Below are 26,465 nucleotides of genomic sequence, written 5' to 3'. Positions count from 1 at the left end.
TACTGTGTTGTTGTCCACATAAATTCAGTCGGGATGGTCTGAGTGATTCCAGAGTTATGCCCCCGTAATTGATTGACATTAAACATAAATGTTTTTATGCCCCCAACGGGCGGCATATAGTTTCCGCACTGTCCGTCGGTCAGTCTGTCTGTCGGTGACACTTTTCTGCTCTCTAATTCAAGTAGTTCTCATCCGATCTTTACCAAACTTGGTTACAAGTTGTATCGAGATAATGTCTAGGCCATGTTCGAACATGGGTTATGCCGGACAAAAAACTAGGTCATGGGGTCACTTAGTGCGGTTCAAACATTCAGCATGGTGTCAGCTCTCTAATTCAAGTAGTTTTCATCCGATCTTCCCCAAACTTGGTCAGAAGTTGTATCTAGATAATGTCTACGCCAAGTTCTAACATGGGCCATGCCGGGCCAAAAACTAGGTCACGGGGTCTCTTTTTAGACATTCAGCATGTTGTCCGCTCTCTAATTCAGGTAGTTTTCATTCGATCTGCACCAAATTTGGTCACAAGTTTTATCTAGATAATGTCTAGGCCAAGTTTGAACATGTGCCATGCTGAGCCAAAATCTAGGTCACGGGGTCAAAATATAGGTCAGGGGGTCACTTAGTGCGTTTTAAACATTCAGCATGGTGTCCGCTCGCTATTTCAAGTAGTTTTCATACGATCTTCACCAAACTTGCTTACAAGTTTTATCTAGATGACACCTATTATGCAGCAAACTAATAGTTTGATAAAAAAAGGCGATGTATATCTCAAAAACATTGTCACAGTTATGCTTTTATGAAGTGACAAAGTTACAGTTGGGGGCATCAGTGTCGTGTGGACACATTTCTTATTTAATACGGTGGTGGTGCATTCATTAATTCTGTCGCAAACGACTCGCTAACGCCAGAGTTGGGAACCATTTATTAATTGAACTTTTTCTCAGTTACTAATGTGTAGAAATGCCTATCACCATAATTGGGTAGTGTATGCTGAAGTTTTGTCGGGAATCATTTTGGCCCATACATTGAGAAAATTGTCCGTCCTTAGCTGTTTCCTAAGTATAGTATGAAATGTTATGATATATTAAATACATGTTTAGTATCGTATTGAGGAAGTACACTGGCAAGTTGTGTTGGGATTTACTCTAGAATTAATATGGCCTCTTTATTAGTTGAAATTGAGGATTTTTTTTATCTGAAGCTGTCGTATAGACTGATGGAATTCAAATTTAATGCGTATTATCATGCTAAGGTGGCTCTTACATAAGTTTCGTTAAAATGATTTGGAAAGTTCAGAGTTGTAGCCGAATCCATTGCAATATTAATACGTTTCGGCGGGGATATATTTTCTTTAAATATGCTTGTTTTGCCTATATGTTAGAAAAATGCATTTTAAGGAGCATAGTTCACAAATACATATGATATAATACTACAGGAGCAACTGGAGTTTTACTTCTTTATACTTCATATAATATATAAAAACGACCGATTTAATGTCTTAGTGCAGATGTTGGCATCATAGACAGACATACATGAACCAGATCATACCATACAGTTTGTGGAGTTCTATGAAAATCACTGCGTGTTTACATGTAAATGTACACGTCTGTGTAGTCGACCACGTTTTCTCTCTGAAATCCCCGTTGGGTTTAGTATGTGAATGCTCTCCCTCAAACGATACCGCTGGATATTTATGCCTTTTTGGCGAAGGAGTTGCATGATCATATTATCACCACAAAATGGGAACTCCTTAATGACTTCTGTAACGTGTTCATCAAGGTTGTCATCAGTAAGAGTAGGAAATGACTGTTTGCTTAAACCATATCGCATCATTCGTCGGTAAACGGTTCGTTCAGACACTGCTAACAAGCGTGCAATATCAATTATCTTAAAACCATTTTCAACAAGATTCTCCAGGACAGTCTTTGGTATGTTAAATTGTGGTGCTCCGCCTAGAGACGCGTCTTTACTTGGTTTAAAGCATCCATGCTTGTTACTTTCAATCCGTAAACGCATTATGTCAGTTCTATTAGAAATACCTAGCATTTCCATTTCATGCGCTGATAATTTGCTAACAATGTCTGGGGTAATTTTCTCACGTTCGAAAGTCTCACAGACGCCACTTAGTCCCAATTTATTGAGAATTTCATTCATGTTGACTAAACCATGACACATGCAGCCTTATGTATCTCTCCTTTCAATTAAAACTGTCACAACACCATGAAAAATTTACACTAAACAATAACGATTTATCAACATGGAAATTTAAATAGCCTCCAACCTCACGTTTAGAATAACTTTCTAAAATAGAATCTGAGCATTTAAGAATAATAAATAATGAGCAAACAAGAACGAACTAGAGCCAAAATATAGCAAATGGACCAGACATCACAATGAATCATATATTGAACAATGAGCATCATATAATGGTCAGTGAGCATCATATAATGGACAGTAAGCGTCATATAATGTACAATGATCATCATATAATGGACAATAAGCATCATATAATGGACAATGATCATCATATAATGTACAAGGAGCATCATATAATGGACAATGATCATCATATAATGTACAAGGAGCATCATATAATGGACAATGATCATCATATAATGTACAAGGAGCATCATATAATGGACAATGATCATCATATAATGTACAAGGAGCATCATATAATGGACAATGATCATCATATAATGTACAAGGAGCATCATATAATGGACAATAAGCATCATATAATGGACAATGATCATCATATATTGGACTATGGTCATCATATAATGGACAATGGTCATCATATAATGGACAATAAGCATCATATAATGGACAATAAGCATCATATAATGGACAATGGTCATATTATAATGTACAATGATCATCATATAATGGACAATAAGCATCATATAATGGATAATGATCATCATTTAATGGACAATAAGCATCATATAATGGACAATGGTCATATTATAATGTACAATGATCATCATATAATGGACAATAAGCATCATGTAATGGATAATGATCATCATTTAATAGACAATGATCATCATATAATGGACAGTAAGCATCATATAATGGACAGTAAGCATCATATAATGGACAATGGTCATCATGTAATGTACAATGGTCATCATATAATAGACAATAAGCATCATATAATGGACAACTATCATCATATAATGGACAATAAGCATAACATATTGGACAGTGACCATCGTATACTTGACATTGAGCGTCATATAATGCAAAATGAGCATCATATAATGGACAGGGAGCATCATCTAATTAAAAGTGAGCATTATATAATCGACAATAAGCATCATATAATGGACAATGTTCATCATATAATTTACAGTGAGCGTCATATATTGATCAATGAGCATTATTTAATTAACAATGAACATCATATAATTGACAGTGTGCATCATAAAATGAACGATGGGCATCATATAATGGACCGTGAACACCATATAATAGAGAGGGAGTATCATACGATGGGCATTGTACATCATATAATGTACAGTGAGCATCATATAATGGTAACTTATCATCTTACTATCATTAATTAACAACGTATAATGCCAAAGTAACATCATATAATATAAAATAAACATCATATAATGATAAATAACGTAATGTAATGCACGTTGTCATGTTAAGGCAGCTATGGCGTTCCATACGTTTACATGTGTGAAAATTTAATAACATTTAAATCAAAGTATGTCTGTATCACCGTATAACACGTTATTTTCGATTTGTATTGATCTGAAATGTAAGTATGGATTAAGTGAACGTCTTCATGTGTCTAAATACCTATCAATCTACAGGTCATTTTCTGGAAAAATGTATTAATATTTATGTATTTAACATAAATGTTTGCCATATTTTAAGATCATAATTTAAGCGAAAAGCTATACATCAAATACGATTATTATAATATAAGTTAGAAATAGATTTTTAACCTTTGAGGAAAGATCCATAACTCTTATACAATTATGAAACTATTAGGATGGTAGTCATTCTTAGCTTTTGAGGAATCAGCAATTACTCTTCTGTCGTTATTAAAATATTACGCAGAAGTATTCTTTCTTATCATTAACGAAGTTGTCATTCGCGCCATAGCGGACATGCGAGCTAATGAGAAGCCAGGACCGGTAACTTATTTTGTTGGACTTGATTAATTGTTTACTTGTTCGCGATTCTTCTTTTTAAGTAACTATACATGCATGATTCTATGACCTTTTGCTCACGAGTGATAGTGCTCCTTTGATGCTATTGCATCGTATGAAGGAGCAGTTCTTAACAATATTTGTGTAAACATTCAATATTCATTCATATTTGCCACATTCAAGCTTTGGACGAAAAAAAGGCAGATAAATAATATGTCAACTACGCACAATAATAACAAACGCTCTACGTTGCATATGATATTCAAATGGACCTATTAAAACGATTCTGATATGATATATGCGAGTGATATTTGTGGTGTAGGGCATATTGGTGAAACCGGTCCAACCCTGCTTATGTTTATAAATATTTTACATAATTCGTCCACCCAATATTGCACAGATCTGAAACGACGTTATCTACTTGAGAAGTGTGTGTGTTGTTAACCAATATGGGAGGTAACGACTGCGAGGCGTTTGCTATGTGTACAGTCTGCGTGTTGGTAAAATAGTGTTACCGTTCTTTATTTTCAAAAAAACCGCTATCTAAATATAGAAATCATATGGAGTAAAATGCACTATATCAAGATGAATCATTTACCAAAACTATTGTAAAGAAATAAATCAACAATTATTTTCCAAATGTTTCGATAGAGTGTCAGGGATACCTAATTACAACTCGCGGATCATTCAGCAAGGTATGTTGTAGAAAAATTGTATAGAAATATTGAGAACAAAAGTTATACATTCGAAATATCTAAAACGTCGTGTCATCATCATGGCGGCTTTGGTGTGAAGATCAAATTCCAATCATCGAGACTTTCTATATCATTTTGGTAAAATTTATTTCATGATTCAGAGTTTTAACGATATCTATCAATCTCCAATTATTCCTTTTTCTATATTGAATTAATAAACGGGATTTTATACGAAGGTACTATGACATTGACAGGCATACATGAAACAAAAGCGATCGGAGAGTCAAGAGTTTGGTTTCCCAGTGTGTTTCATCCAAATTCTTGTAAGTAGGTGTAAACAGTGTTCTTACAAAGTTACATAAACGTATACTTGTTTAACAACACAATATATATATATATATATATATATATATATATATATATATATATATATATATATGATGTTTGTATTGAAACTGTGACTTCATAACTTGATACAATAACGTTTGTTATTAATATCATGTACATGCTTATCAGGTTGTTTAGATCCGTTATGTAGCTGAACTGCGAGTTAATTACATACAGCCGTTCCATAGAATATAATTACTACTTATAAAACGAGAGAACTTGCATGAAATACACGATAGATCTACTGTTAAACATATCAATCGATCGTTGTATTATTATTCTATAGATGGGTAATCTAGTGAAGATAATACAATAGGTGTGTTGATTGAACAGACAATATGTGCTGCCCAAATAAGAATCAAAGGAGTTTTGCCGTGAATAGGACATGTGCTTTATATTTGACAGTTACACATATTAAAGATATCAATTAACAACAGTGTGTTAAAGTATACTATTAAAGATGTCAGTTAACATCAGTTTGCTTAATTTCCATTTAATAAACATTTTAATCGTGCCAGCAGCTTAAAGTTTAATTGAATCAATATGAGTGTGTAGGTATGACAGAACTAAAGCCGCAAGGATTATGAGGTATGCATTTTTGTAAGTAATTTCATCCTATTTCCGAAATGACACCATCCCATGTTTCAAAGTCAATTGGTGAACAGCCATATTTCCCAAATATAATCGTGAGCAATGATAGAAATTTCGTTTTATTTTGAAGTTTTAAATAATTAAGATTCGTTCATAGATCTAGATCATAGTGCGTTCATGTTCAAATGTTATATAGTTTCCGGTTGTTTATTTGTAATTGAAGGTGTATTTTATTTTAAGATAAACTATCAATTAAACATAAATTCGATACGATCAATTTGAGCTATTCAGCAAGATGTAAAAATGTATACTGTGCAACATTTATGGGTACTGATATCTTTCGTTGTAGAAAGTTGAAAATAATCAGCAGATATCTGACTGTAATGAAGGAATGTGCCTTTGATGTGACATGATTATCATTCAGTCTTCTGACAGCTATTGCACTTTAAATTACACTGCTTTCAAAGTCGTCAAGTGCTTTAAATTATATACGCGTTTTAAATTGATCCTTACATTGAACATAATGTATGTTTTACAAAGCAATACACGTGTGTTGCTGTACTTTGATGTAGCCCTTGAATACGTCTGTGCATGCTAGAAAAAAGTCGATTGACATTATTTACTCAGTTTGGAACGTATAATTATTTTATCTGTTTTACAGGAATTGTGTAAACGGAAATACACAATATGTACTTACAAATACATTATAATTAAGATAGCAAGATTAAAGGCTACATGTGAGGCTTGAAATGTCATTTAACAAGTTTGAACCCACTATATATAGTGTTGATCGTTCCAAAGATTGATCCCAGATTTAATAAATTGTATGTCAGTAAGTGTTGTCCTGTACTGTCTATGCAATTTGGCATTTGTGTTTAGTAAGGACTAGCAAGGTGTAATTTGAATTTATCCCCTGATAATTTTTCTTGTATTTCATTATTCCTAAGTGTCCTTGATTTCTTAGGTAACTATCATTCAGATAAAATTGGCTTCTTTTTATGCCCCCGAAGGAGGGCATATAGTGATCGCACTGCCCGTCCGCCTGTCTGTCTTTCTGTCTGTCTGTCTGTCTGTCTGTCTGTCTGTCTGTCTGTCTGTCTGTCTGTCTGTCTGTCTGTCTGTCTGTCTGTCTGTCTGTCTGTCTGTCTGTCTGTCTGTCTGTCTGTCTGTCTGTCTGTCTGTCTGTCTGTCTGTCTGTCTGTCTGTCTGTCTGTCTGTCTGTCTGTCTGTCTGTCCATCTTTCCGTCACACTTTGCATTTAGGTTTCGCAAAATGCTCATAACTTCTATTTCCCTTGAGATATAACCTTCATATTTGGTATGCATGTGTATATGGACAAGGCCTTTCCATACGCACAAAAATCTTTGACCCTGTGACCTTGATCTTGAACTTAGGGTCCGCATTTAGGTTTCAAAACCTGCGTTTAGGTTTCGAAAAATGCTCGTAACTTATATGTCCCCTGAGATATAACCTTCATATTTGGTATGCATGTGTATATGGACAAGGCCTTTCCATACGCACAATTTATTTTACCCATGTGGCCTTGACCTTGAACTTAGGGTCCACGTTTAGGTTTCGAAATCTGCGTTTAGGTTTCGAAAAATGCTTATAACTTCTATGTCCCTTGAGATATTACCTTCATAATTGGTGTGCATGTGTATATGGACAAGGCCTGTCCATACGCACACATTTTTTTACCCCTGCGACCTTGACCTTGAACTTTGAGTCCGCTTTTAGGTTTCGAAATCTGCGTTTAGGTTTCGAAAAATGCTCATAACGTCCATGTCCCTTCAGATATAACCTTCATATTTGGTGTGCATGTGTATATTGACAAGGCCGTTCCATACGCACAAACATTTTCACCCCTGTGACCTTGACCTTGAACATGGGTCCGTGTTTAGGTTTCAAAATCGGCGTTTAGGTTTTGAAAAATGCTCATAATTTCTATCAAAGCGTTTATAGGAGGCATATGTCATCCTATAGTGACAGCTCTTGTTTATTTTCTAAATATAGAAAATATTTTAGTTCAGAGCTTAACTTGTTTTGCATTAAATTATACGAATGCAACGACAAAGTACAGGCCACTCGCTTCAATGGTTGGCCTCAGAGTTATTCCTATTCTACTGATGTAAATAATTGTTCTTACATTTCAATCGTTTTATTGTTTGATGTGCAGAAGTATGTGATTAATTTATGTTTATGAATGAAACATTTTTTGTCATTTTTCACACGTTAAGTGTATTGCCAATACTGGCTATGAATTTGAACATTACTGATACTGAAGCTGCCTATACGTTTTATTGAATACGTTTTATTTTACAATGAATAATATAAGTTAACGATATGCTTCCAAATAATTGGCAAAGAGTTTCACATACTACCGTATATAATTGAATGTAATTTACAATAAAATGAGACAAAACATATAATCAATAATGTTGTTTTTATTAGTCATGTGTATTACTTTTTAAGTCATATTTAAGTAGTCACATAAAGCAACAGTTCAAATTTAAAACTGGCATTGTGGGAAGCCTGTGAAGACTCCAAATATATTTTTCCCGAAACCAACCCCATCAATTGCTCATAGTCCCTTGCTAGAAAGTACAGTTGGTAGAGGGCTCGATCTTCAAATCCGAAGACTTCTGGCTCGATTGTCTTTTTTTCTACGGCTACTCCATTTTTCTTATGAAAGAAGTGAAGTTGACAGTTACGGGTATATATAAGAATTTGCACTTTGAAGTTATTAACCAGCTTTTAAAGGAAACATCATGATGACACGTCTTATGATAATAGTCCGGGAATCTGCTTTCATTAATGCCCTTTTTCGCCAGCTCAAATACGTTCAGCTCTTTGATCATAACACCTGACATCAATATGAAGGTAGAACAAAACAACTAACACAAAACAACAACACTTATTTAATTCCATAAAGATATAGTTTCTAAATGTACGCATTTATATATATTACTTTCTTGTGATGTATTGTATATTCGTATTTGACACATTTAAGGAATGTACACGTTCAATATAATTAAAATCATTACACAATTCAATTAACTAGTATAACTAGTAGAATAAAAATCGAACACTTTTAATATAACGGATTAATTTAGATGGACTTTTTACTCGGTATCGTCATCAATCAACTGTATTTTGAATAATCATTCTTCAATCATCGTTCTTCAATTGCTGTAACTCTGCCTCTGTGGTCTCCTTCATACCATTAAGTAATTAAATGGTTATTAAATTGAATGCGTTTTAATTCCCTTTTAATATTGTTTAATTTTAGTTGAAGTGTTTTAAGGTTAAATGTTTATTTACACTTAAATGTATCATGAATATTGCTGGGCCAAGTGTGAGGTTTAGCGCATTAAAACCGGTTTAAACCACCAATGCTTTGCATTGACCGTTCCAAGGCGGCGACCCCAGCTTTATTCTTCTTTGTGTGTATGTTGTTTCGTATTGTGCTGTTTCCTACTGTTCTGGCAATTGGCCACTTAAATAAAGTGACAACTAAATCTTGTTTATAATGACGATGCAATTTACTGCTCCAGCAGCTGAGGTTTCACTTCCTTATATTGATGGTCAGGGCTACTAACACTGAAGCAAAATTATTTGAATATACCAACTTGACTATTTGTGTCCCTATTAAATCTGATACGTGTGCTTTTGAAGAAATATGTATATAACATAAAAACAAGGAGTTTAAACTTTAAGTGGACTTTTTAATGTAATTAAAGTTGACTTATAGGACGATTTCTTCCAAGCATATATTAATACCGCAATTAATAATAAGTATAACTTGAGCAACTAGTTTTGTCTTTTTTTGCTATAAGGATATAAAATAAATGTATTACATCACTCATTAAACAATACATCACTCATTAAACAATCAGGCCAATATACACACATCTGTCACAACATAATGATCTATGTACAAATGTCACCAAAACTTGTACAAAATGTATCAAAGTAACCAATGACGTTACCTGGCTTGTATGGAGATTAACTTAGGTAGAAAGGTGATGCATTAATCTGAACAGGCTGTCACTTGTGAATGAAATATTTCGAATAATTGAAACATCTGTACTCATATGCATATACAGAAATGATTGTTTTATATTTATATGTATATCGATAAATGAACCATGTTTTGGTCCCCATACTAATATCATTCAATTTTGTATATATATTAAAAGTTTTTTTTAAGATTACGTGTAACCCATTATTTTGCAGATATAAAACTCAGATGACTGTTTTCAAAATAGAAATACAGGACGCAATGAAATTTCTCAAAAAGTACATAGTAAATAATAATGCAACTTATTACAAAAATGAATAGCACGGTGACGGTAGTATGCACTTTTTATATTTTTATTCAGAGTTCAACCATCTATTGATTGTTAAAAAATGTGCTGTGCTTAATAGTAATGTATTTCATTAAGTCACATGGCGAATATACCGGTTAAAAACAATTAGATGGTAATTGGCATTTAGTGTTTAAAAGCGGATCTCATCCGACTTAAAAAGGTCTCTTGTATTGCGAGTAATTACACTTTTGCAATACCGATTTCCTGATTTATAACCACAATAACATATCACAGCTTCGTGTTAGTCGATTATACATAAACAATACATCGTTAACTATATACCACATACATACATAATTGTACACATTTGTATACATTTCTTACAACAAAGTCACAAACCAAACCACATGGACATTAACATGCAAATCAATTTCAACGTTTTATCATACATCCGCATTGTCTGTAAACATATATTTATGCTCTACGTACCGTAGCAGGCAAGGGATATAATCACGATTTTCAGTTATATAGTTACCTTTTCTTGCTTATTTTCTAAAAATCTATATTTAGAATAACGTTCTACGATATTTATTAAGCATGCGCACAACTACATTTGTTTCTCCCCACAACCAAAGTTCAGTTTCGTAACTAAGACAGTTTAACTCGTATATATTTCTTTTTATAAGTAACGTAACATCAAAATAACTATTGGACTATTTTACTGAATATTTTCTTTCCATTTGAATAAGGTATGTAGATTGTAAACGTTGATTATCATTACGATCTTTAAATATTGAGGCAAATGTATCCTTCTCGTGTCAATAAAATGGCAGCAGAGTGTAATTCTTTGAAGGGCGTATTGGTAAGAAACCAGAACACGGCGTTTAAAGTTAATGTAATATGTTTCGAAGTGTTGTTGAGAAAAGAAAAGACCTATTGATGATTTTTTATTAACACCGTTATTTATATTTTGAGAGTGCTGTCCTAGAAGTAATGTTTTATTAAAAAGTATTTATGCTATTGCCTTGTTAAGTCGTGGGTAATTGTGTATAAATCGGTAAAATATTTTATTAACTAAAGAGTTCAAATCAATTAAGATTTAATTTCACAAGTATAACCCTTTGTTAATCAATTTGGATACTTTTCGCTGATTTAAACGAATACAAAAACTTCTAACTATTTGTTTTGTTTACATCATGTCAAGCGGCCATCTTGGAAATACGTTCTCATTGAGTCGTGGATTCTGATTGGCTGTTGTATGTAAGCAAATATGTCATGCTGTAAACACACTAATGCAATATAAACTGCTGGATACATTCTTTATTGAATGTAGTATGCAAACCAAGTAAGTATTTTATTGTGTATGTGTTTTATAACTAATTTATTTCAAACAATAATCATAAAATTTTATTGAAATACATACAGTATGCAATTTTATTTTCTATAACAATAAATAATTTAAATGACAAACAAATTATTTGATCAATAATTAAGAATTAAAACAACAAAATTCTGTTAATAAAGCTAATGCAAGAAAAGTCAATAAACAGTAATTGCAAAATATCTTCACAAATGATTTTATTGACAAATATGCAAAAGTCATTGTTGTGCATAAACTCAATAATTACTTGTTAGTCACTTACTATTTACACAACAACAAGAACAATTATAAACATTACATACTGATGGAATGACATTAACTGATCCATAACAATTTAATAAAAATACTATTTAAACAACCTAACAGATTAAGTAACTGTCAATAGATTTAACACTCTCTTTCAGCACAATGCGGACAGAAGAAATCAGATAGCCGGCGCACTACTCTGATCTGTGAACAAAATCGCAGATGGCACCAATGACCACACGCTGTGCACTGGGCCCATTTGACGATCACATGTTCATCACACTGATCTAATCCTGGCGGTGAAAACTTCTTGCATATACAACAGTTGTTAGCTGGATCTTCGTCTTCAATTTCGCTTTCAATGTCAGAGTCCACGATATTTCCTTTGCTTGTGCTTGGTTGGGGTGATTTGTGCAAATTTTGTTTTGATCTATTTGTTTTTTCTTTTGTGTTATTTTCTTCTCTCTGTTGTTGGTATTCTAGCAGCTGAAAGTATGTAGAGTCTTCTGTAATGGCCTTTCCACCCATTTTTGGTTTCTTCTTTTTGTCCTGTGTCTTATTTTTATTAGCTTTTGGTTTTTCAAGTTTGGCTTTTGGAGCTGTTTCCATTAACTTTTCATCTAGGAGCTCTTTCATGGTCCTAATTGGCAATTCTGGAATTATTTTGGGGAATGATTTAGACGGCACTATCATTTCTGCTGGTACTTTTGTCGGATCAAATGGCAATATGCCAGCTTTCCGGAATCCAGACTGGATTGTTGCTGGTGTCATGGATTTTAAGTATGCCTTCCCGGACAAGTCAGCTATGTCATATTTTGTAATGACTCTTCCCCTCTGCTTAGCCATGTATAGATGGCATTCATTGTGGAAAATAGACTTGAACGGCCCAAAACATGTAATGTCCAATGGTTGGAGGGCATGAGAACTGTTAGGGGGTAGCACAAACAGTATGACATTGTGCTCTCTTGCCCAGTTGACTATGTCAATGGAGACATGTGAAGCATGGCCATCATATATGAGCAGTATAGGTTGGGAAATGTCACCTGATCCTCGTTGAACAAATTTCAGAAAGTGTTCTTCAAGGTACTTCATCAATACCTCCCCGTTTACCCATCCAGAATCAGACATGGCGTAGTTGGCACCAACTGCTGCATTTTTCAATAGGTCATCGTTTGTCCGTTTTCCCTTGAACACATAGTAAGGGGGTAGTGCTGTTCCGGCCGCATTTACGCACGCTATAATGGTTGTGGTGCCTGTATTCGGAGAGGTGACAGCTTGAGTTTTGCTTGACGAAACTCCTGTGATAACCTTTGATGGTCGATGCTCTGGCTGAATGCCAGTCTCATCCAGATTATAAATTAGATGTGGCTTACACTTCAGGGAGTACTTGGTAAGAATAGCATCCAAATCCCTGAAATAGCTGTCAATATTCTCCTGTGTGACAGCGGCTGCTCTTGTTGATGAAAGACCCCTTGGTTTAATGACTTTCAGCCTGTGCGTCCATCGTCTCAAGAAGGCATAATACCAGTTGTTGCTTAGTTTGGAGTCAGTTAAACGTCTACCCAGTTTCACAGCCAAATCACCTGCAAGAATGTTCAACTGAGAGCGATTAATGCCATACCCAACCTGGGCCAACCCTTCCAGATGGCTAACAAGCAATTCTTCTTCTTCATGGGTGAATAATAAATCTTTTCCCCACCTTGAGCTGATCTTGACTTTGTTCAACACTCTGTCCCTCAGTGTTTGTTTTGGCACACCATACATGATTGCTGCTCTATCAACTGGCATATGGTCATCTTTCACTGCCTTGTATGCGCTCATCATCATTTCCCTAGAATATGCCTTGCATTTCATCAGTCTGATAGGTTGTTTCTGAAAAATAAAAACAAAAATGTGTTTCATTGGAATTCTCAAAGTGAACCCATTGTTTCTTAATTGATTTTAACAATTCAATTAAGGAACAATTTGTTGAGTGTGACCTAAACTTTAGTGTGTTTACAGCAAGTGCTTCGCGCATGCGCAGACCGTCATTTGTGTAAAAAAGTCAACAGACGATGTAACATGGGAAATACTCATAAATAGGGGATTTTGTGTTACTTAGAAACAATATAAGGGTAGAAATAGTGTTTATTTGTGTATAAAAATGCATCGGGTTATGGTTAATTGAATTATTTACCTGTTTTTGACGCATTTTCGATCTGTAAAAAGAACGCCGATTCTGTCAAACTTTTTACCGGAACGAACTGCAGCGCCTGCGAACGTTCTTTCAAGTGATTTCACGCGATCTCTATAACCACGACACAAAGGGAACCCACGACTCAATGAGAACAAGCCATATAGATTATCATCTACTTAACCGGAAGCTTTTTATTGTATACACAATGCAATGAAATTCAATATGCAGACAAGGGGTAATTTTATAATTTGTTTAAAACAAAATATAAAGGTCAGAACAAATACGCTTAGGGCTGGAGGTGTGCAATAAAGTACAATATTATTTGTAACGGGTATCAATGTCAAGACCATTTTATAGTGAATATCCTCTTGCAAAGTCATAAACTGAAACTTGGTATATATAATACAGATTGTAGAGGTATTAATATTTGTGATTATACGTAGTTGATTGTCATAATAGTACTATTGTGTCACTGCCTGTAACTCTTGACGAATAAAGTATACGATATAATTGCAGGTATTTAACTGAACGGTTGTCCTTTTCATTGCTTTCGGAAAATAGTTAAACGATTTATAAATGAGTGCATACAGATGAGCACGATGTGTAGAAACAGGGAGTGCAGTGCGCGTTAAATATAACCAGACCGACAGTTTGATTAATGAAATCTGAAGAAGGATTGACAACGGGTAAAATTTGAAACTTTAAAATGTGATATGTTGTTTAAAGTCACTTATTTACAGAATTTCATATTTAAAAAAAATAATTTATTTATGTTAATTTTCAAGTATATAATGTTTTAAACAGTCTTAACGGCTTATAATAGCAAGAAAGCATGCTAAATTTACAATAATATCTTCCCCGGAATTCGAAACCGGGACTTCTGGAAGCAAAAGCGAATGCGCTACCAATGTGTCACGCAGACCTTATATTTGTAATCGAAACATTAACGCTCTGTTAGTAAGTCACGTATTATCCAAAGTTTCGAAAAAAAGCGTTACCAATTCTTTACTATTTTACCGAGATCGAATTATCCATTGACAAACCAATATTTTAAACATGTTTCAAAGTCATGAGAGTTAGTATGATTGCTTAATACGAATGTTAACATTTTTATCTTATTATTTGACAATAATTTTGAATATCGCCATGTTTCCAAACGTTGAACAAGTCCCCTAAAAACAATTAATGGAATATGCCTGTGAAAGCAGATTTATTTAACAGACAGCTAATTAAAGAAGTGAAGTATTTGAACAGATAAAGGAATATAAAACGTGTTTGCTATATCCGTTTAATGCTTATAGAAAATATAGAGTTCCATTGGTCGCTATTATACACTTGACTGCAGACTAGTGAGTATTGTGTTGAATTATCCCGTGCGGTATATATACATCGACGGTCTTTCGTTGATTTGCGTTTACTGACATGCCTTCGAGAATGTTACAGTGATACAGTACACGTAACAAATGTTTTACACATTTTGTAAAAACATTTAGATTTACTGTGCGAAGTTTATTGTGCGAAGTTATAAATGAAGGTGATGTCATAATTTATCTGTACTATTTCTTCCGACGTAATTAATTTGTGGCATGCTATTCAACGGCTACTGTAAAGTTCAACCCACGATTTTTTCCGAACAAATCATCCACTCGCCGTGAGAAACGTGTATAAAATAACTCATTCAACTAGACTTCATTAAGAGAAAGCTGATACTCTACTGCGATTATTATATTTAAAGCAGAAGATGTCTTTCTTAACAATGCGAGGACTTTACTTCGTTGTAACAGGCGGGCATTCAATTTGCTTTAAGATATTCGTAGTGGCATGTCGGGTTTTAAATTACCGTGTCGCTAGTTAATCTTATGCGCTTAATTTTAACACAATTATCAGGTTATATTTTAAGTACACATACTATTGTTAGATTGCTAGTTGAATCTAGTAAAAACGATTAAAGCTGACACATTTACAAATACTCAAGGTGCCTACTGTCTTGAAAATCAAAATCTTTTTATTTTCCTCTCTTTAAATAACGATAGATAAAAGTCGTATGAATGATATCCCAAGTATTACCGATTAGTACAGGTATTGAACATCAAAGTCCGAAGAAAACCAGTATACATAATATTTTAATAAATACATGTGATATATCCACTGAGTGAGATTTTGACAAATGAACATTTTAAATAAACTAACAAACACAACATGACACATTCATCGTTTAGACTACTTATTTTTTAAGAGACGTTTCAGATATGGTTTAAATACTGGCTAGTAAGTTCCGCGAATCATACATTCTTTGTGTTTGTTTTCTAATTAACCTATTAGTTTTCTTTTCAATATACCCGGTTTTTTAAATAATGCTGGTTAATTTAGTATCGTATTGTAGTTTTTTCTCTATGTACATTTAAAAGCACTTATTTATCAAAGGATCCCTCTTAATACATGCTTGTGTATTTGGTAAGAATGGATATAATGATGGAATCGTCATACAAAGAAATGTAAACACTGCCCAAAACATTTTTATTGGTTACACGTCTCCGGTGTCAACAAATATAAATACTTTGTTGTGAACTTTACTAAAAGAGTTTCGTTTGCAAAAGACTTTTATATCACGGAACAAGCAAATAAATGACCCGTAAACTACGTACAGTAAAAAAATCTACTTGCCATATGAGATTAAAATAGACCTTTAAATAAAATAAACCTATTCACATATAATCAAGTGAAATTTCGGTTCTATGACATATTGATGAAATCCGAAGAGTCCGACTCTATTTATGTTAAAAGATATTTAATCATCAGACGTCAACAACAATATAAGAAGGATCTAAAATGATTTAGATATTCTTGTTAAGCAAGTGTGCAGTTAACCCATATGGGAGATGCCAATAAGATGACTTTGTTACTCTTACAGTGTGTGTCCTCATTTGTCTGAGTTACCGTTGTTTATGTTCAGAAACCTGCTGTCTATTTATAGGAACAAAAATAATAAAAATGAACTTTATGAGGACGAATCATTCATCAAAATCAACATCAATAAGAAGTTAAACAACAAAAATGAAAGTTACAAGTTTCAATAGTTTGTGTGGGATCTATATGTTTAATTATTTAGCTAGGTAGGTTGTAGGTTGCTAATTTCGAGAAAAGTTAAAGAAGGACATTTGACATTTCTAAGACATCATTCAAAATACCGCGAGTTTTGTAATCATTTTAAAATTTGTAAAATTATCGCATGTTTAAAAAATATTTTTAATATTTCTATCAATATCTTGTGTTGTTTCGTCTCTAGTAAGTACCTGAAAGTGCTGTCATTTGAAGGAACTAAGTTTAAGGCAGCCATAAACGATACAAAAAACTATCGCCATGCAGGTAGATTGTTTGAATGGTATAGATTAACCCTGGTTAAAATTGCATACCTATTTATAACGTGGAAGCTTTCATTATATTGATGACTTAACGCGTGCAATAACAATTTCCCGAATTGTAACCGTAAGTGCGCGGTACTTTCCTTAATTATATTAATAACATAGAAGGCAGTGATTTTATGTGCATGTATGTCTTACGTATTGTGCATCCACGAACTTGTCGGTAAGTAAGCAGAAAAACACTTTCCTCACATATATGTTTAATTGAATCGCAACAGTATTTATGAATAGTACTGTTCTTTTTCTGAATTCATGTTCAGTTCAAGTAAATATTTTATTATTAAATTTAACGTCAGTACTGTGAGTTTATTACACACAGTCGTGTCAGTGGATATTATTACTTCCTATAACATGCATGGCAGTATGCGAATGACATGAACGATACAGTTTTACAGTACTGATCAATTGATCGGTGAACGACTGACATATCTAGTCAACAAATTAAATATGTTTTATGAATAAAGGCTGGATCCTCTAATCTACGGATCGCTGGTTAAGAATGTGTCATTTCTATATGTAGAGATTGGCCATTAAATATTTTCAACGGCCTCTCTTCTTTCTCTGATGCAGAAATATAGTTGACAGTTACTGGCATAAGTATTTGAACTACACAGTTATTAACCACCTTGTATATTTGACGTGTCTTTTATACAATACGGTTTTTGACAATGTTCCGGCCTTCTTATTTAATTACTACCCACGTTAGTCGGCCCAAATACTTCCAGCTCTGTGTTAATAAAACCGTATATCAATATTTAGGGAAAACAAGAAATAACACAATTGTTTTATTGCACAAATAAATAATTTCTACATGATTGCATTTCTGTATCTGAATTGCGTGTGATGTATTATATACTCGTGTTTTACAAATTTAAGGAATATTCATGTTAATTATACATAAAAGCCATTACACAATTCTATTTTCTATTATAATACACTTGTACTGATATACGGCCATTAGAAGGTAATGGGAATTTTGTATTCAAAATAGGATGTCATCCGACCGGAATAGGACTCTTGAATTGCATGCTCTACCGGAAAAGCCTTGTCTAATTAGGGATTGTTATATTTTCCTTTTACATGTAACGTACTTCATACACAGATTATTGGTGTTTTGGTTTTATTAGATTATACTTTACACGTAATACATTTCAGTGAAATAAAACAAATACAGACATTTCCGACAAAATGGCTGAATTTCGTCTTCCAACCAAAGATGCCGGTGACCATGACACCAAGCTGTTCCAGAAACCTATACCGAAGGCTGGCGTTCCGGTGGTATTCCCGCAGCCCCCTGACGATTGGCAGTTTAATCAGTTCATTAATCAAATTGCAGACGATATTGGCAATCATGATCTTGAGAAAATGAAATACCAGTGTTCAGGTAAAAGTTTGATTCTTTTTATCTAAATTTATGTTAAATTTGTACATATTGTAGAATGAATTCTTATTTCAACAAGTGAATTGAAATGTGTATACCAGTGTAGTGAAACATATTATGTGGTAAAATAATTGTTTTTATCGGTGTTGTGTTATATATTACAAAGACGATAGTATGTGTATTCTTATGTATAGTTATACATTACATTGTCGAATGTAACACATAACAATGAAAATAAAATATTTATACCGATGTAGTGTTAAATATTACAAAGGAAACGAATTGTGTATATATGTACTACAGGAAAATACATGTACATGTTTAAACCGACTTAATGCGATACATAAAAGAGGAAATGTGTATATCCCTGTAAGTAAATAACGACCATCGAGACTGTTCATAGTAACATTGATTTAAGCGAACGAAAATTTTATATACATTTGAAAATGAAGTCACAATTAATGATCACCGATGCGTTTATCGTCTATAAATATTGAATAGAAGTCTGCATTCAACGATTATCAACTTAATATTTGTACATAAACAAAAAAAGATTACCAAATGATCATGTCGATATTTTATTTTACTTTAGAAGACAATGTATACACACGTTTTCGCCCGAGCTGTCAATCAAATCGTTTCACTTGTCAGGTGCTGGTGGAATTCAGTCCCATGTCCTAGAAGAAATTAAGACTGTACGAAGTTTGTTCAGGCTTCTGAAGAACCGAGAATTTCTCAACAGGGAAAACATGGTGTATCTGCAAATATTACTGAAGGTTGCAGGACGAATGGATCTCGTCGAAAAAGTCATTGACTTTGCTAAGTCAATGGGAGACACCTTGTATTACTATCCAGCGACCAGAGAGCCAGGTATATTATATGTGTTTATATCATATTATTTTAATACAGTACAGTAAACCACCTTGCCTTAATGAGTATATTCCACTATGTAGTATTGAAATTAGCGTTTTATTAGTTCTGAATTTCAATCTTGATTTCTTTTCTTAACACTGCTTAAGGGTCGATAATTGTTGCACACAATTAAGAAATGTTTAGATAATTGTCTTTAACTGGTGATATACAAAATCATCTGCTATATTCCAATTTACTAATACTTCTTCGAATTATGTTTACACCCAAACTAGCAGATAGAAAGCTGAATATGTTACTCCGTATGCTTACTAATGTGCTGAACCCATGTACTTGTACTTTATACATGTTTATTAATAATAAATAAATAAATGAAGCGAATACATACAGTCATTTTTTTTAATTCAGAAAACGGTTACAAGTACGTAAAGATGCACGTCGAAGGTATCGATTTCAGCAACAGCGATAATATGTACATACAGGATCTAAAACAGCGCCTTTCAATGGCCCTATTCGTACCCATGCAGTTCATATTGCTTGCCGGCATCGAACCCTCCTCCAGTCTTCTCATCACATTCATGGTTCCCGAGGAGTACATTGAGCTTATGGTGAAGCGACTGACGAATGGAGACAGATTCCCTGAGTTACATTCGCATCATATTGACGTTATAAAAAATGGCGATAAGGCATTCGATATAACAGGTATTTAAACGTATGACCGTTTATCTATTTTTTGTAATTATGGTCTTCAGTTAAGCATCTCTACACTGTTTGAATTTCGCGTCTGAGCACATGTTAAGATCCAGAAATATATTATATTAAAATAAGTGTTTTCTGTGAGGTGTAGAAAAAAACCTGGTATCAATACACTAGCGTTTTCTGTCCCAATCAACAACATGCACTGTAAAAATGTACCGTTCCATTTTATAGGACTATTCTTGGCTGCTGGTTTCCATAACTTGCCCCGTAAAATTAACGGGGTGACCATAAGAGAGTCCGCAATACAAAAACAGTTTTATCGTTGACTTAACGGGACTTGTCCTGGAAACCAGCATATACGGTATTAGACTATTACATGGTTACGGTACTGTGTTGGTAAACCGTTAATACCCTTAGATTTTAGGTAGTCACAATACATGCCACACGAATGTCTACTTACAAGATAAAGAACATTAAGTTATATAATTTTGAAAAGCAAAAAATACATGTTGATACAAAATGGTGACCGTTTACTTCTTTTCCAAAATAAAACTTAATCTGACAGATTGTACCGCACACTACGTCAAAGCCCCTTACGATTTACCCTTAAAACGGAATAAGTTGTACGCCTATGTCCTACAGTGTGTTGTAAATTATATATATTTTTTTGTTGTTGCAGCCGCACTTCGTATTTAAAGGATTTATATGTTCAGCATATACTTTCTCTTACATCTAAGACTGAATTTGAAAGCGACAAAGTTCATACAAATTAAAAAGTTAAAACGTTAAAAAGTTAATTTTTCTTTTCTTGTTTTATCTAGAACTGATTCATGCATTATTTTGACTCTTGTTTTACTGTTGTGTCACTTTTGCAAAACTGGAAAATACAAGTGTTGAGTCTACAAATAAATGTAACGTAATATTCCACATTGCTGTTTATGACCATTTTGAAACAAATATTGTTAAGTTAACCAATTATTAAATAAGTATTTAAGGACGAGTTGTATGAAAACAATTGTTACCGCCCTATCGTCATTGTAGACATATTTGTTTCTTAAAATATAAAAACACCAGTGTTCCTTTATAGGCAAGGTTGAAGCCCAGGTTGTTGTATCGGAGCAGAATGAGAAGTTAACAAGTGTATACCAACAGCTGGACACAGCCAGACAGAATCTTGGAAGATCCGAACTTGAGGTAGTCAGGCTTTCCGAAGAAATTGAACGCATCCAAACCGAAGATAAACGCATCCGAGACGAAATGGAAAACATGCGAAAACAAGTAGAAGCAAACGATCTTCAGACGGAACAGCTTGTTAATACCTTTCAGCAAATATTACAGAAACAGGAGAGAGAAAATGCCAGTGGAATTAATTACCAGGAATTAAACAACCGCGTACATGAATTTAAAGATTCCCTGTTAGCAGTAAATGAGACGAATAACAGTAAACAAACTCTGAAGAATATTGTAAACAAGAATACAGAACTGATCACCTCTTGGATGGGCGTAAGTTTTATTGAAAGAGAACGTGGTCTTCATTTGGCTTTGCGACAGCACTTTCTAGCTGCGAAAGCGATGGAAGCGCAGCTGCTGACATACCAGTTTCTAGCCTCGATTGAATTAGACAAGATAGAACAAGAGCTCTTAGCAACAGTTCAGAATCTGCAATCGAAATTTAAAGTTGAAGGTAGTGTACAATTGTTCTCTGGTTCATAATATCATATTACATTTAGATAATTTGACACTGTTTTTCTAACTTACAAGTCGCTCAATACATTAAACGACTAAGTAGAAACTAAATGTTCCATATTTACTTCCTGCTTTAATGTCGTTAAGACGATATATGTTGTTAAGGTTAAGAGTATGAAGTAAATTGACATTCCAATTCGGTAAACAAGTTTAATTATAATTATATTTGTTGTAGTTTTTATTTTGCGTACTTAAGCAAAACGAATCATATACTGTTGTCACTGTTTACGTTGGTTATGTGTAATTTTGGTTAGATTGTGCTTCCATAATTAAAAATCAACTGGTGTCAAAATATCGAGGTAAAATTCTTTTACCACTTGTTTTAGAACTTAGCTAATTTTACATCTACGTTGTAGTTGTTGCAGAACAAAGAGTACAGTTAAATGAAACGGCGTTGGCAATACTTCGTAGAATAAGTCCCCGTCTTAGATTCAAGGAAAAAAATAAACTTATGAAGAAATATATATGGGACGAAGTCGACAAGATAAAAGAAAAGATGGACTTGGAACCTTCTTTTTTCTTGGCTGGACTCTTTTACAAAGAGATGCGGACAAAACAAATAGTGCCTCCATATGGTACGAAAACTATTTACCCTATTTACTATTTACCTTGGCAAAAATTAATGCAAATCCTGTTATTTATATTTGGATTAGTTGTTTCGTGTAACTAAAATATAATCAACTTAGTATCAACTTATTCTCGAGTGAGTATTTGCATTCTTCTTATAATCGACATGTCTTCGAGTTGATCAGTTTTGCACCTGGTATACACAATTTTAACATACTTTTATGATAAACCACCATTGCAGAAGAGTTTATATCTGGACTGCTAGCGGAAGTTGGCAGAGATGACCTGCGGACCAAATTCATTGACTTATGGAGGGGAAGTCATCAACAAAGGGCGCACTCAGCGGATGAACCCGTCAATATGACAAGCACTGACAATGAGAAAATGTGGTCACTCATGTCAAAAATGGCAAATGAAGTGAGCGCAATGCACCATCGCATGATGTCCGTCGTTGGCAGTTTCCCTACAGGCATTGATAGTCCGCTTTTTGATTCCAAGTATTTTCAAAACAGGGACGCCAGTGGTGTAGGCACGAGTCCAAACAACTCATTTGCAGAAAGCAACGCACACGCATAATCAGATTGATACTGATTTCATTACCGACATGTTTTAAGTAAACAATTACATAATAAGTAATTGGTTTTTATAAAATACAAAAAAAATACTTTTGGTATTCCATGTTAGTACGATATTTTCAGATAATTATTACATTCCAAAGTGACTTTTTTTTCATAGGTATATAATTAAACAATTTTGTATAAAACTATCTTGCATCGATATCTACCATTTTAAAGAAAACATAAAATGGTAAATTTACTTTGGTAACGATGTGTCCAAATACTGAAGAGACTTAAAATACGTTATGAAAAAGTTGTGTTCGTTGAATAGTTTGGTCGAGGGCTACACACATATTTCAATATGTACTTCATTTCTATCGATTTTGTTTTGCAATATGCAATATATAATTATTCTCTGATGACATATTCTATTCACAGTACTAATTCCTTATGACAGTATGATAATCGATAGAGCACAGACTGATCTGCATCATAAACAATTTTAAACTATGGATTACATGGTGTATTTCAGTTTATTTTAACAAGAATTTTTGATATTGCAATAAATTGCAGAAACATCCGCGATACATTGTTTATAATATCGTTTAATATAAAACACATATTCTAAAAATACTTCGCATTCAAACAATTACCTCCACAATTTATGAACGGTCAATTTGTTTCATGTTGTTTCATCGTAGTTTTTTCGAAATTGATGTCTGCCTCATAAAGAATATCTCGATGATTTACTGACTGCCATGTTTAATTAATATTTGTTTTGAAGCTAAATTAACGTATAGTAATGGTTTTTGAATACAATTAATTATATGCGATGAATTTATGATTGGTTAACCTATAATTGTGTTACTGTTTTGTATCTTTGCAATGAAATGCGGTCTTTTGGGCTGTATAGGTCCATTATAACACAATTATAATATATTTAACAGTTATTTTATTGCTGTCACTGTGGCTGTTGATCAGTTGGACTTAAGTAACAAAATGAAATGATGTGCATTTGTCTTGCTTAACATGCAAGCGGATTTAATTATATTTAAAGCATAAAATGATTTAGAGTATCCCTGTTATCAATCAGTTAAATAATGTGTTTAGCTCGCCTGAGCACGAAGTGCTCAAGGTGAGATATTGTGATTACCCTATTTTCGACCTCTGTCTTCGTCCATGCAAGCGTATTTAATTATATTTAAAGCATAAAATGATTTAGAGTATCCCTGTTATCAATCAGTTAAATAATGTGTTTAGCTCGCCTGAGCACGAAGTGCTCAAGGTGAGATATTGTGATTACCCTATTTTCGACCTCTGTCTTCGTCCAGTGGGCGGTATGTGTGTATGACGTGTTGTCAACTTTAAGATTGTTACCACTCTAGAGGCCACTCTTTTCATCCAATCTTGACGAATTTTGGTAAAATATAGACAATATTTTAGCAGATTTAGAATTGGGGACTGATGCGTTTAGAAACTCAGTCACGAGACCAAATGTTAAAAAAACCTTGTTACCACTCGAGAGGCAACATTTATGACTCAATCTTGATGCAACGCAGTCTGAATGTTCATTGAGAAAATATGGTTAAAAAACCTTGTTGTCACTTTAGAGGCTACATATATGACTCATTCTGAATCCGTGTTGGTTAAATAATTATCTAAACTCAACCTAGGCCGAGTTCAACTCTGGGTCTTGTGCAAACACTCGATCACATGGTTCAGTCGTAAACAATTGTTGTCCATCAAGATGACCGCTTTAAGGTCACCGTGGCCTTCTTGGTCATATAGATGTCCAATGTAAATGTGTTTGTTCTTGAATTTATATAAATAAAACATAATTACCGAACTATGTTGTTGTTTCACTACAAACGCGAATAGTGTGTGCCCACACTTGTGTGCCTGCGTGCTTTTTGCAATATTTTTTCTGTTAATGACAATAAACAAGCAAGTTTGTTTAGTGGTATTTCACATTTATTAAGATGTTAAGCTTTGTTTTAGATTAATTTATTTCGATACACTACCGTTTCGTAAATAAAGAACACAACAGTTTCAACGACTCTCGAAACAAACGTAAATACGTTGATGGTGTTGTCGCTTTTTATTCTACAATTTATTAACAATGTATGTATATGATTATCTATTTGTATATCAACTTTTGCAGATGTGGAAGATGCAATACAAAATTATAGCACAGAGACAAAATAAGAAACTAAAGATTTGATCATGCAATAAATCAATAAGACTAGTAAACGATATTGGAATTATTTTTACGTGTTGTGTAGCTTGTTTATATTTTGAGTTTGATACGGTCACGGAGTGTATATTGACAGGAGATGAATCGAGTATTTGACCCTTACTGTAGTAAATTCAATCTTATGCAAAAGCTATTCATCCGATTTTATTGGTTTATACGTTATCTTGTTGCTTATTAATTCCTCTTTCAAAAAATATAACTTTTAGTATATTCCCGTTGTTATTAATGGATTTATAGCGAGTTAAACACAAGAAATACACATTTTATGTTTTACCACCGCGCGTTTTAACGTGTTGTGGCTATCGATCTTTTACGATTAGCGTACAGCGAAGCGCCGAGGTTATACATTTTGATGTACCCACTCACGTCTTTTGTTAAATTATAGTTTCATTTCTCGGCCGATTTTGACAAATTATATATCATTAGAAAGCTTACGTTACGTAGTAAACAGATATATCAATATATATTAAGTTTTTCTTCTGATTTCGACAGCCCGGCGAGTTATAACTTTAACTTTTGCAAATATCATACCGTTTTGGAGTTTTAGAATCTAGATTTACGGTTGACATGTTCGTACTTAATACCAATTTGTAGCGTTTATATTTGGAGTTCAGTTTTAAAAATTACATCTTGCTTAGGAGAATAGAATTCTGTATACGATAGAAAAAATTTTTGTTTAAAAACAAAAGTAATTAAGGGATGAAGGCGGGAAAATGTAGCGCGCGTTCATAACGCACTGAACTGATGCTACGGTCTTGGCGATTATGCATTTGTTTAGAAACCGGCCATTGAATTTCTTTTGCCATCTTATTATATTTTTTATGGAATATATTGTAGTATTTTGTTCACGAAACATATCAATAAAGCTTATTATAAATGAATCTTAATAAATTAACGATTTCAGCTCTTGTTTATAACATAGAAAGGGTGTAAAATTTATGATGAAACAGCGTATATAGCGGACCCTCTCGATATTATTCGGCTTTGCATGCATACTTGAAATAAAATGGG

At 33.6% G+C, this 26,465-nt stretch overlaps 1 protein-coding gene across 6 annotated transcripts; it reads left to right on the top strand.

Annotated features, from left to right (window-relative positions):
• The first annotated feature begins 4,714 nt into the window (after positions 1 to 4,714).
• LOC127848420 (uncharacterized) lies at positions 4,715 to 25,914 on the top strand. Of its 6 annotated transcripts, none has more exons than XM_052380882.1 (7): positions 4,715 to 4,867; positions 18,536 to 18,764; positions 19,413 to 19,631; positions 20,040 to 20,333; positions 21,418 to 22,014; positions 22,433 to 22,651; positions 22,885 to 25,914. In XM_052380882.1, exons 2-7 carry the CDS (start codon positions 18,569 to 18,571, stop codon positions 23,217 to 23,219), a joined length of 1,860 nt encoding a protein of 619 aa, XP_052236842.1. In that variant the 5' UTR covers positions 4,715 to 4,867; positions 18,536 to 18,568; the 3' UTR covers positions 23,220 to 25,914. The 6 variants fall into 6 exon arrangements, with proteins under 6 accessions (XP_052236842.1, XP_052236846.1, XP_052236844.1 ...); XM_052380884.1 differs by lacking the exon at positions 4,715 to 4,867 and adding an exon at positions 5,080 to 5,190; XM_052380883.1 differs by lacking the exon at positions 4,715 to 4,867 and adding an exon at positions 10,774 to 10,904.
• Positions 25,915 to 26,465: the final 551 nt, after the last annotated feature.

This window comes from Dreissena polymorpha, chromosome 10, assembly GCF_020536995.1.
Source record: "Dreissena polymorpha isolate Duluth1 chromosome 10, UMN_Dpol_1.0, whole genome shotgun sequence".
Classification (NCBI taxonomy): domain Eukaryota; kingdom Metazoa; phylum Mollusca; class Bivalvia; order Myida; family Dreissenidae; genus Dreissena; species Dreissena polymorpha.
Note: the sequence above shows the minus strand (reverse complement) of the source record. Positions and strands in the feature narration are given on the sequence as shown.